Genomic DNA, 12475 nt, shown 5'->3' on the forward strand with positions numbered 1-12475 from the left:
AGGCACCCAGCACCTCCCAGAACCAGGCTACACCTCCATCGGCGCCCCGGCCCCGGCCCCGGCCCCGGCCCCGGCCCCGGCCCCGGCCCCGGCCCCGGCCCCGGCCCCGCGGCTCCCACTGGCGCCCCGAGGCGGCAGCCGCGCTGCCCACGCCTTCATGTAAATAAGCGTGGGGCGGCGGGTGCTGATTGGCTGCGGCGCGCAGCGCTGGCGCCTCCCCCGGCAGGGAGAGGAGGCGGTGGCGGGTGGTCGCAGCCAGGTGCGTCTGGCCGGGGCCGCCGCTCCGCCAGCCAGCTCCGTCCGCCGCGCTGCCCGGCCCGGCACCATGACCGTCACACGGCTCGACCAGGGGCAGCGCCACCGGCCGCGGATGGCCTTCCTGAAAAAGGTGAGGGCTGAGCAGCACCGGGGGACAGCCGCACCGCTCTGGGCATCAGCACCGGGGGGCACGTCGGGGCGGCGTCCGGGCGGGGCGATGCGGTGCCTGGGGCAGCGCTGACCGGTGCTCCGGGTGGGCGGACCCGCCCGTTCATAGCATCCTGCCCGGCCACGGCTCTCCGGAGCCCCTCTGGGGGTGTGGGGTTTGAGGAGTGACAGCCCCATCCCCGCGGGTTTGAGGCTGCGACCTGTTGCAGAGGCCCGTGGATCCCTGCTGGCTCCGAGGTTCAGGCTGGGGGTTTGAGGGGCAACGTGTGCAGAAGCCACGGAGGAAATAAAACTGTAATTTTATTTATTTTCGTAGCTTAGCCTCAGCTGAATTATTCTCCTGACACATTTTCTCCCTCTCCCATCTTTTTGCCCAAAGACCCTCAAAACTGTGTCATTTCCCAGGGGAAAAACCATAATCTGCAGCACCAGGCCACTCAGTTCAGCTCTGGGCCACGGTCAGTCCAGTGCACGCGTTCCCAGTGCTTCTACCTGATGCCCACTTTTGGAGGATGTATCATGGCCAACTGTCTGCTCTCTGCCTCTTTCCACTATTTCAGAAATGAGCGTATTTGTGACCAGAAACAGTTGAAAGAGTGGGAAGATGTATGCCTACGCTTTTGGGTGTGATGTGTAATTTTGTAAAGCATTTGGTGTTTTTTTTTCTGTAGCATTCATTCAAAAACGTAGCCAGTTTTAGTATAACTGGTATCTGAAGATTTTAAAAAACAGACTGTTAAGCTAGCTTTTCTCCCACCCACTTCTCCTGCCTGTGGCTTATCCTGTTGAGTGGAATTAGCTGAATTTCCAGTGACAAGTACAGTCAGCCAGTTGCTGTTCAAGTCGTTATCTCTCCTGCAACGCCCACGGCCTGAGGAGGATTCCAGGGGGAAAAGGGAGGAAATTTGGGGCTATTCAGTGCTAAGGTATGAGCCTGACAATACAAGCGCTGTACTTTTTACACTAGAGGAAATAAAGAAGGTATTTGCTTTGGTGCTGTGTCTTTCAAGGTAAATTTGGCTGGGGAGCCCTGCGAAAGGAAATACTCTGGGCCAAATTCTGCACTGAGTGATATTCTGTGGAGTTGCATGCGGGGGTGCAGAGGAGAAGCTGTGTGCTTTGAGAAAACAACCTCCAGCAGCTGTGCTTTATCTGCTCTGCAGGAGCGTAGCAGTCTTTACAAAGTGCTCTGAGTTCCTCAGGTGGGAAGATCTGTTAAAATACAGCGAAGCAGTGTTATGGAGCGTGCGCTACTCACACTGTGAGCAGCGAGAGGGTTTGAGTAGTTCTAGTGCTTTGCAAGTCTAAGACCTGTAAGCACGAGGAAAGGAAGCTCCCGAATGGTCAGCAGAAAGGCTTTGGCTCTCATCTCTGCTTTCATTCCTCTTCTGTTTTTTTCAGACCTCAGGGAAGCCATGGATGGAGCCTCCGCTGTTACATGGCAGCGTGGTCTGTATGCAGACGGCCGTGTCCTCAGAGCTCCCCTGAAATACTGAGCACCTTTACTGGTTGCCTGTGGTGGGAGCTGAGGATGCTCGGCACGCATCCAGTGAGCACCTTGCAGGCTTAGATCTGTGAGGAGCTAAAATCCTAGAGAGAAGCTTTGTTAATTGCTTAAGTCTGTGCTCAAACTGTCACATAAGCTGTAACCGTGGGTTTGCGCCAGCCGCACGGAGGAATTCCTGCCGTGCTGTCAGGCTGCTGGCCCTGTTGTGCCTTTGCAGCTGCGATGCGTCTCTGTGTGCTGGTTCTCCAGCAGGCAGCTTGTGACCGCAGCAATCCTGCCATCGGACAGGGGGAGAGGAAAGGGGTTTGCTTTGGGGGCAGTGGGCAGTGCCATGTACTTGCTGTGAGGCTGCTCTGCATGACTTGGGCTGGATGTAGAGCTTGGTCTTCGTGGCCGAACCACAGGGGAATTGGGGAGCCCCCTCCAAGCCCCTGTAACGCCTGCTAGTCCATGAAATACCCATGACTAATGCTTAGGTTGTTTTATTCTATTTTTTTTCTCCTCCTAAACTGTCTTGGTAGGAAGAATATTGGCACAAAAGTCTGTTGGGACAGGAGGAAGTGCATTTTGGCTATATGCACTTGGCCAGATGCTAGGAGAGCTTAACTCAGCCCAAGCTCTTGGTGCCTGTGCCTGCCCCAGCAGCCAAGATCTGGCCTCCGTTGGGCATCAGCTGGCAAAGCAGGAGGCAGCGCTGGGCAGGGTTGTGCTCTCCAGCGGCTGCTGGGCTGTGTATTTTTCCTTGCTGTGCCACATAGGCTGCATCGTGACTCATACCTCGTGGGTAGGGCTGACGGATGTCACTCGCCTTTTTCCTCTGCCTCCTCCTTACTCTGGTCCCTGATGGCTCCTCCTGAGGCAGCTCTGCAACCAGGGAGGAACTGGCCTGGGATCTGCATGGCTGGGGGCTTCTTCAGCCTGGCCTTGATTCTCCAGGCTTAGACTCTCCAGCAGCTGCTGGCCCTCATCTACCTGGATGTTTCTTGTGGTGTGTGAGCATCTGAATTGTGTTTTTGCTGGAAGGAGCTATCCATCAGAGTCCTGCTCTCTGTTTAAGTGAGGCCCTGGATATGGCTGGAGCTGAGCCTTAAGCCAAACTCAGCCTCATCCCATCCTCCCTTTCCCTATTCCAGACAGGGAGATGCTGGTGCTACGCATTTCTGCAGAGCATCGCACCAAGCGTGATGTGCTCCAGGCAGCCCTGGTGAGAGGCAGTGTACTCGGCCGGGCGGGACTGTGCTTAGGTTTGGTTTCGCTGCTGTGTGGGTTTAAGTAGGAGGCTCAGTCGGAGAGGTGACGGCAGCACAGTGAGGGAAGAGGGAGCATGTGGAAAGAGCCAGCTACAGCCCTGCCCTCCCCATTCACAGATTTACTTCCTTTGGGTGTGGGGTCATTGTGCACTGGGTGGGAACAGGCCTCCTCCTTTCAGCTTTAATTAAGAGAAAGTAGGAAATTTTAGGTAGCTAATGATTTTTTTTTCATTTCTTCTTTTTTCTGATCATCCATGAATGTGTAAAGCAGGATTGTTAGTTGTAGACCTAGAAAACAATTGAATTAGCCTTCCAAGGCCAGAGTTGTGATGAAGGACTGTATTGCTACCTTGGAAATCAGAGGAGGGAGGGATGATCTTTGCAAATAGTACCAGGCAGTGAGGGGAGCTAGAACTGGGCAAATATTCACGATGGAGAAAGCAAATGTTTAATTATAGCACCAGGAGTGGGCACTCGGCTGTGAGCTAGACCCTGCTGGGAAAATTTGTCTTTCTTACATCTGAAGCAAAGATGCCTCTGTCTGGGTTGATGCTGAGAGGGGCTGAACTCCTCACCTTGGAAGTGTTTTGCTGTTGCACATCAGAGTCTCAGCACATGGAGAGTGACGCTTCTGCGGTGCGGATGCCCTGACCGTGGGGAGCTGGCGGGTGCCCACAGGGTAAAGCTCAGAGAAACAAGGATGAGAAACGCACCGGGGGTGACTCACCCAAGCAATCCATCAGCAGTCATCTGCCCCCACTGCTCCCTCCCATGGGAGAGCATCCGTGCTGGATCCATCCTCCTCCTCTAGAACCATGGGCACCTTATCAATCACTGATCCTTTGCAGACAGGACCCTCACCTTCCCTGGGGCTTCCCACGGGCTCCTGAAATGCAGGGAGGCTTTTTCTTATCATTTGTGAGTTTGAGTTTTGCTTTGCACTGAGTGAACCTGGTGGCTTCTTGCAATCAGATGAGGGGCAGACAGTTTTCCTGTTGTCTCTTCTGTGGCTTTCGGGGTGATGGCACCTCTGTGCAGAGATTCTGGTTGATCTGAAGGGAGACCTCGGTGGGGCTCATGCCTCATGGTGGCTCTGTGCTTGAGGTGAGCTCACCCCAGAGCCTGGCTCCTTTAGCAGTCCTCCACTGATATTTACTTCAGCGCACATCTCCACCTGTCAACCAATGTCAGGAAGTGGCTTCTGGCTCTACAAAATTCAAATTAGACAGTGCTTCCCTGGCCAAAAGCGTGACAAAATGTGCTAGAGCCCTTAGCAAAGCAAGCAAATGTTCCCAATGTATTTTAACCAGCCCTCCTGGCCTCCCGCTGGCAGGCTGGTGCTGATAGCAACTCCTAATCGCCAGCAACCTGTAATCAGCAGAGTGTTCCCTTAGGAGAAGAGGAAGAGACAGGCTGAGGTTTTGATCAGCAAAGTGTATGGTTTGCAGGCAGAGCAGCAGGCACCCCCCGACAGCAGCTCCCTGGCTCATCTTGTTTCTTTTTAATACGTTATTTCTCCAATGACAAGAGGAGCCTGGTGGGGTATGAACGCAACAGGAGTCTGCAGCTCTTTGCTCGTTGAAGAAAAGGAACATGCTGTGCTGGGAGGCTGTGTGGGTTTCTGAGCCAATTCCTCTCTCTCGGCTGGTACAGGTCTGCCTCTCAAGCCCACTGGGGAGGGAACAGCAGCCCTGTGCTGGGGCAGGGTGTGCTGTACTGCTTGCAGGGAGCAAGTCCTGCTTGAGCCTGGTGGGACCTGCCCAGTGGTCATGGCACTACAGTGTGGTGGTGATGATGAGCAGTACTGTGCTTACTCCCAGTATCCCTGTGTGCTGACGAGGCGCAGTCTGTGGAGCAGACACACAGTTACGGAGAGAGTAGGTGATTTCCCCAAGATCACCCGCGTTTGCTTAGAGGGAACTGAATCTGAGTTTCCTAAATTAGCGTCCTGCCTGCTGGACCGTCCTGCGTCGCCTTGTCTCACGCAGCTACATGGGCATCGCTCCACGCCCAACCTTGAACTTGCTGAGGCTGAGATTAGGGGTTCAGTTAAAAGGTCTAAAAAAGTCTTCATATTCCATTGCTTTGGGTCTGGTTTTGCTATTTTAAAATATTTTATATAAGTATTTATACAAATTTTTGTGTGAAATTTTACCAGGCATCTCCGCTTTAGTATTAATTTGACACTGGCTTTAAAAACAGTTGAAAATCCATTTTTACTGTCAAGCCCAGAGTGCATCCTGTCACTACAGGCTTAAATCCTCACTGAACTTGGCAAGACTTAGGACCAAAGTCACTGTGGTGCCTGTGAAGACAATACCCTTCATTATGCGTGAGTGTCATCAAGTCACACTCATTAAATCCTCTAATCCTAGTTAAAAAGCTAAAGCCTCGCCTGAAATGAATGTGCAGAGAGACCAAATTGGTCCTGTTGGACCACTTTTGATTTAATATCTCTGGAAGCAGAAGAGAAAAAGAAGAGCATCTTCCACAAAGCCAATGCTCTCACAGCACTCAGATAATCTAAAACAAGATGAGGAGTGTGCCCAACCCCACCCGTCTGGGTGGAGGATCCCGAGTGCAAGCAGGAGGCTCTTGCACTTTTAGGACAGTGCTAGCAGGAAGTCAAATATAATAGGAGGAAAATACCTTTGAAAATCTTAATCTTTTTAAAGAAAAAAAAAAGAAAAAAAATATAATTGGGAACCAGAAATAAAAGAAGTCTGGCCCTGAGGGCGAGACTCATCCTCCGTAACATGATCTGTTAAAAACTTAGGCAGTGAGTCTATAAACAAGTCATCAGCATCCCTCAGGAATCAAAGGCGGGAGATGTTGCCAGATAGGAGGGTGCGTTGCTCCGGGTGGCGTGTCTCTGCCCCATCCCCACAGACGGGGCTAAGACCCCAGGTGGGTGGGTGCAGCCATCCACAGGAATGGCTGGAGAGTCCCTTGGGCACCTCCTTCCTATGAGCCGGGGTCTATTTCTGTGTTTGCAGTCTGCTTTCCCACATGTAAATTCTGGTCCCCGCTGTAATTGGTCCTTGGACAGCTTTTTGAAGCCTTGGCTCGGGTGGTGGCTGTGCTTTCTCAAAGGACAGGCCGTTCTCATCTCCCCTGTGTTTGAGCTTCTTGCTCAGCCCTGAAGCAAAGCGGTGTGCTTTTCCTGTTGCTCTTCTAAAGTCCTGTCTGGTTATTATCTGCAGACCAGAAACAGAACCTTTGCTATTTGGTCTTCAGCCAAAATATTGCTTATTTTCTTGGTGTGTGGTGCAGTATCTAGAAGTCTGTGCACAGCTGGGGTATTTGTGCAACAGAAGCACAGATTTTATTTCCTCCCCCTCTTTTCTTTCTTACTACCCAGCAAATAGCCCACTGAGCCAGAGAAGAACATTTATGGGTAGCAGAGGTTTGTTTTTTTTTTTTAATTTGTTTTTTTTAGCTCAGCTCTCATGGAATGGTTACATCCTGTCCCTTGTTTGTGTGTGTGTCTTCTGTAACAAGGAGTGATACTGTGAGTCAGTGTGAAAGCTGACATGGTTTGGAGGTGGCACCTCTGATGGAAAGGGGAGGTTTGGAGATGACTGTGGTCATTGTATCCATTCTGTGGCAGGCCCCTGCACGCCCCTCTGGGATGCTGTCCAGAGCTGCGGTGGTCCTGGGGCTCCCTGCTGTCCACTCCTGTAATACGTCCCATCCCTGCCATGCTTTGCAGATTGAAGCGCTTATGATGGAGATGCAGAATCCAGATATGGGCATCAAGATGCAGACGCAGAGGGTGATGATCACGAACATCCCACATGCTGTGGCTGGTAAGAGCTTCACCAGGGGAAGGGACTGGGCCAAGGAAGTTCATCAAAGAAAAGCTGCATGTGGACCTCATGGCCACCCCAGGGTTACCACTGCCTGGGTGCATGCTGGAGCCTGCGTTCCCAAAAATATTTGCCGTACATCCTTGGAGACATACCCACTCCCTTTATCTCATTCTCACTCGTGTCTCATTTCACTCCTAGCTCTTTGAATCAGAGACACAAAGATTGATAATCATGTGCTTTTAGCTGCCTCACATGAGTTTAACTCAAGTGACCTTGCTTTCTCTTAGCATACAGGTGAATAGGTGCTTCAGCCTCCAGACCTGTCGTATTCCTGGTGCGGCTGGATCACAAATAAGGACAAATATTAAAATCCGATTAAAATAGGCAGACTGGAGTCAGACTGAACTTCAGAAACGAACAACAAACAATTAGTCTTCCTTTTAACGTTTTCTGCTAATAATAACTTTTCTTCAGTATGCAGGAAAAGAACAAAATATTCAACCCACTTCTCTGCCTCTAAATGACAGCTTTTCCTCCTTCAAGCATGCTGAAGAAGGAACAGACAGGGAGCTGTGCTGTGTCACGTATGGCATTACAGGCAGCTCTTACCGCAGTCTCCTTTGTGCCTGCTAGCTCCTTTCACAAGGCACTATCGGTACCTCTGCTCCCCTGTTCTCCAAGCCTCTACAAAAGCTCTTGTGAGGCATCCTCCACTATAAATATTCACATGTACTGTACCAAAGTTTCCTCCTTCTGCTTTGGTCTTTCTGCAGCACTTGGAAATCCGGAACAAAAACTCCCACTGAAACTAGTGAGCTTGCTCCAGGCAACTCAGGAGACAACTTAGCCAAATAGATTAATTTTTCCCCTCTGTATTTGCAAAGCCCGGTAGGCCCTGTGTGTTGTTTGCCCCAATTTTTTTTTAAATGAGGAAGCAGAGGCACTGAGATGAAGTAACTTGCCCATGGGTACAGTCAGTCAATGAAAGGGTAAGGAGAACTTGGACGACATCTGAAGCTTGTTCTCAGCAGCACCCTCCATGCATTACAGTACAAACCATATCCTGGCTTATATAGCTATTATGCAGGTGAATTTGGTGGAGTGCTATGCATCTGCAAAGGATCTGGTCTTGCCTTCCCTAGCTGTTGGTGAACAGTTAAGGCAGCACTGCAGAAAAGTTTCCCCTATACCGATGATGACGTGCCAACTAAATTAAGTGCAGGGTGAACAAGTACTTCTCTTGATGTCTGACCAATGTAAAATACCACTTCCTAAAAGTCCGTGGCTAGATGGTATGGAGGGAAGATGCCCTGTTGGTGCTCATCCTCTTTGCGTGCTGTTTGCTTTATTCAGGTTCCTTCACCAGAATTGCTACAAGTTCCCTCTTGCATAAGTCATAAATTCTAGTCAATGTCTCATAGGCAAGGGAGTTACAGTCTCCTTGCATGGCAGTCATCGCTCTCTAAACTATGCTATTTTTAGTGCTGCACAAGTTGCATATACACTGATTGGCTTCTGGGTGTTGCAAGAGAGACTGATTTGTGTTTAGTGAGGGAATGGTGAAGACATTAGAGCAGTGGACACAGATCCACTGAAGAGAGCTTGGCTCTTCACATGCAGGAAACTAACTAGTTAAATTCAGTGTCAGTAAAATGGCTTACAACAGAAAAGGCAAATAAACCTCTGTGTTACATGCACACCTTTGGGGGAAAATGCTTACAGAGAGAGCTGTCTAGAAATGAGTGATGAGATAATCCTTTAATTTCATCTATTTCAGGAAGCAGGCGGTAGGATAAGAGCTCTGAGCCCCTATTAGAAAGTTAAGTCATCACTGCAATGTCAAGAAAGGTCAACACCTCAATCTGCAATCCTAGGGGACATTTGGAGGAAAAGACCCATAGTTGATCAGGGAATGAGTGCATTTTTGCCCTGTTTAAATGGAAGGAGGTTCATGATATTTGCCCCTCAGAACATAAAACTAAAACTGCTGGAGGTTTATGCTGACTATGGGTATGACTGGCCACACCCCACCAAAAGAACTGGGAGAGATTAAGTGTTTGTGAATGCAGAAATCTTGTTTCCCTTTGATATGTCCTGTGACCACTACAACTTGGATCTGAGACTCAGACATCCCTTCTGCACTGAAAGTCGTGTCTCTTAAAGGGCTCGAGAGGACCGGTCACTGGTCTCTTACTAAAACTGAGACAGGACCGTGCTCTGTGAATCTGGAGATACTTTGCAGTGAATCTTTCAAGACAAGATGGTGCAAAGCAAGGGGCACTTCACCTTCACTGGGCGTGGAACCTGTTGCATTGCTTAAGTGCTTTCTAAGCCAATGATAAGGGTTTAAGTGTTGCTCAGGCCACATTGTGCTTCTGCAGTCTTGCGCTGTGCCATCCTGAGGTCACTGCCTGCCTCTGGCTCCCTCTCACAGGGACTGATGCCTGCTTGGTCAGGAGAAAGCCTGAATGACAGTATGGCCAGTGAGAGACTGGCAATGCATTTTGTCTCTGCTGCTCTTGCATGGTGCATTTGAAAGCATGTTTGCAAGAAGGGGTCTGTGCACTTGGTGAGATCCAGAGCACAGGGAGGGGTGAGGACTGGAGAGGTCTCGTTTTGGCCCATGGATTTTGGCATGCTCCTGATTTCAAGCACCTGACATTTTCTTTGCTTTACAGGTAATGATATATTGCAGTGGATTCTCCGACGCTTGCAGATCACTGAAGAAGGTGGGTAGAAATGTAAAAATTGAGGCTTTTTCAGCTTTGAGTTTTAAAACTTTAAGGTCTCCATAGACAAAACCTCTTAGATGAATTCTTCTCTCCTGAGTAGCAGCTCACTTTTAAATTCCAGTGCAGTGTTTCTGTGCAATCAAAACGTTTGCCTTCTCCATTTTCAGAGGCACTCCACCTGGGGGACCTGTTTGTCAAATATGGATACATCTATCCTCTTCAGGAGCCAAAGAATCTTACCCTTAAGACAGATGGCAGTCTGTACAGGTTTCAAGTGAGTTGCACCTTGTCTAAAGCCATTGAGGGTGAGTTCAGCACTAGTTTTAAAAACAGGCAGCTGGGGCAATTCCCCAGGAGCTGTAGTCATGAGGCCGTGCTGTGTAGCTGTGCTAATTGTTCAGTGTGCAGGAGGAAGGAGGAAGAGATCCACAGAGAAGCCTCAGGCCAGTTCCCCCAGTTCTGTGTGTCAGATTACAGTTTACAGGCAAACTGTGATACTTCCTTCAACTAAATTAGCATACTTGTTCAACTTCAGAATAGCTGTGCTTTGTTCCAAATGTGTGTTCCCTTCCAGGTCTTAAAGTAACAAATGGAATTGCTGGTTGAAAGTAGAATGATCTGGGGAGACTGAATAATGAATATACAAGAAGCAGAGTAATAACGTAATGTTACCAAGGTTCACGGTTGGACTGTTCCCATTAGGATGGAAAATTAGGGTACCCTCGTTCGTACTTTGAATGAGGAGTCTGGTTCCCACATGGTGCCAAATCAGGCTCCAGCATCTCAGTCTGAATGCTCAGGCAGCAGTGAGGGGTTGGCCGTATTAACTGACTGCAGAGCAGGAGTGGATTTGACATTGGCAGTTGTCTGACCTCGATTCTCCTGCTGTAGCTGGCCTGCACCACCGTGCGAGCTGACACACAGCTAAGGAGCTGAGGCTCTGAGTATAGCAGGGGAGAACTTTCCTCTCCCTCCAGTGTGGGTGGTGCTGCACACCTCTTGGCATGAGTTCAAGGCTACTGTGCACTAACGAAAGGCTTGTTTGTCTGCAGACCCCCTATTTCTGGCCCGCGCAGAGCTGGCCTGCTGATGACACAGACTATGGTAAGTGATAGCATTGTACATGTTTAGGAAACATGTACAATTTAGGAAATTCTTGCGTAGTGCAAGCCCATGTGTTTGTTCACGCAGTCCTGCACCATATTTGCCGTTTATCTTTTTGTGCTGTGTGTCCACATGTGATGCCCAGCCCTTGCTTTTTCTTTCATACTATTTTGTGAAAAATTCTCAGTCATGCTGAATTGAGGGAACACTCTGGATGTGACTGCCTTGTGGTGGCCTTGATGAGAGAAAGTGCTTAAGCTTCTCTTGTATTCTACTAAGATCCATCAGACATATCTGAAATACTCTGCTGGGTAGGGAAGACTTTAAACACAAGGTTAGATTTCCCTGAGTAGTTAAGTGTGTTCCTGGATCTGAGCCCAAGACTGTCTTCCTGTAGATTTGGATCAAGCCCTGCATTCAGAGATAGTTTTTTCTTCATATAATGCACAGTGGCTCCCAGTATCTCCTGATGGCTCTTTCCATATCAATCTTTTGTTGCCTTTATAATGCTTTTTATTATAGGGCTGGTCATGAAAGTTGGGCTGATCAGCTTGGTTTGCTCCTGTGGGCTGTGCAGTTCACAGACTGATTTGTTTATACCAAGATTGTCCTCTGTGGCTTTTATCTGCATTATGCTGTAGATCTTCTGGGGAAATAAAAAAGCCCATTTTAGATTGGAATGTTTTTAATAGAACTTGGAAGAAAACATTGGCCTGTATTTGGAAAACTTGGAGGTCAAACTCTGAAGAACCTCAACATCTTAAAGATTTGGTTCAGTACCCTTTGACCCATGAAAGCCTGGCTGAGTTCCCAAAGGAGGATTGACTGCTGGCAGAAGGCACACACCACCCGTACTGCGTGGCTGCTCCCAGCCTGGGCACTGGCTCGTGAAGCATCAACGACAAAGTGAAAGCACCAAATTCATTCTTCTTCAGTGAGCTTTTTTGAGCTTGGAGCTCATGCCTGGGAAGATACTGTAACAGACAAAGATTCCTGTGTTTGTCATGTGGGTAGATTTTTAAATTATTCTTGGATTTGATGGTCTAAGTATAACTGACTGCTTATTTGCTTCTCCCTCCACAGCAATTTACCTAGCAAAGAAGAACATTAAGAGGAAAGGGATTTTAGAAGAATATGAAAAGGTAAGGAGATGTTGTACTTGTTCCATTGCAAGCCCCTCTTTTGCTATAGCTTTAGCCCTCTGTTGCTAATGAATGGAGCCTGGCAAAAAACCACCTCTTCAGTTGCATGAGGTGTTACTCCGGCAATGTCAAAAGCCAAAATTTTTGAAGTGAAAAAGTGGCCAGTACAGGAAAATACTCTGAAGTCAATGATAATTTTAGTGGGGATAATTGCTTTCCTTGCAGTGGTATTTTTGAACTGTTGCAATTCATGTGATTATGTTCAGAAAAATCCAGATTTCTTGGCTTGGTTGCCAGCCTGGCCTAGTTGAGCTATGGAGAGTCAAGAAAACCCTAGCATGGGAGCGCCTTGTCCAGAATTTTCACACTAACTGCTTTTTTATTTTTATTCCAGGAACATTACAACATGCTCAATCAAAAAATAAACTACAAGTGGGATTTTGTTATTATGCAGGCCAAAGAGCAGTATAAGTGAGTTGACTTGCGTTCCCTTATTTGCATC

The 12475-nt window shown here is 48.8% G+C and overlaps 1 protein-coding gene across 3 annotated transcripts in view; it reads left to right on the plus strand.

The window, feature by feature from the left end:
* Positions 1-269: 269 nt before the first annotated feature.
* The window catches only part of RGS9 (regulator of G protein signaling 9), a 35930-nt gene continuing 23724 nt past the window's right edge, over positions 270-12475 (plus strand). For all 3 annotated transcript variants that reach the window (XR_012045405.1, XM_072881317.1, XM_072881318.1), the window contains exons 1-7: positions 270-388; positions 6896-6992; positions 9674-9724; positions 9895-10001; positions 10780-10831; positions 11915-11973; positions 12368-12444. Coding sequence is in view for 2 of the 3 variants with exons in the window: in XM_072881317.1 (XP_072737418.1) it covers positions 326-388; positions 6896-6992; positions 9674-9724; positions 9895-10001; positions 10780-10831; positions 11915-11973; positions 12368-12444 (506 nt within the window). In the remaining variant the exon portion in view is untranslated. The remainder of the gene's footprint in view (positions 389-6895; positions 6993-9673; positions 9725-9894; positions 10002-10779; positions 10832-11914; positions 11974-12367; positions 12445-12475) is intronic.

The sequence above is a fragment of the Ciconia boyciana genome, chromosome 16 (genome assembly GCF_034638445.1).
Source record: "Ciconia boyciana chromosome 16, ASM3463844v1, whole genome shotgun sequence".
Classification (NCBI taxonomy): domain Eukaryota; kingdom Metazoa; phylum Chordata; class Aves; order Ciconiiformes; family Ciconiidae; genus Ciconia; species Ciconia boyciana.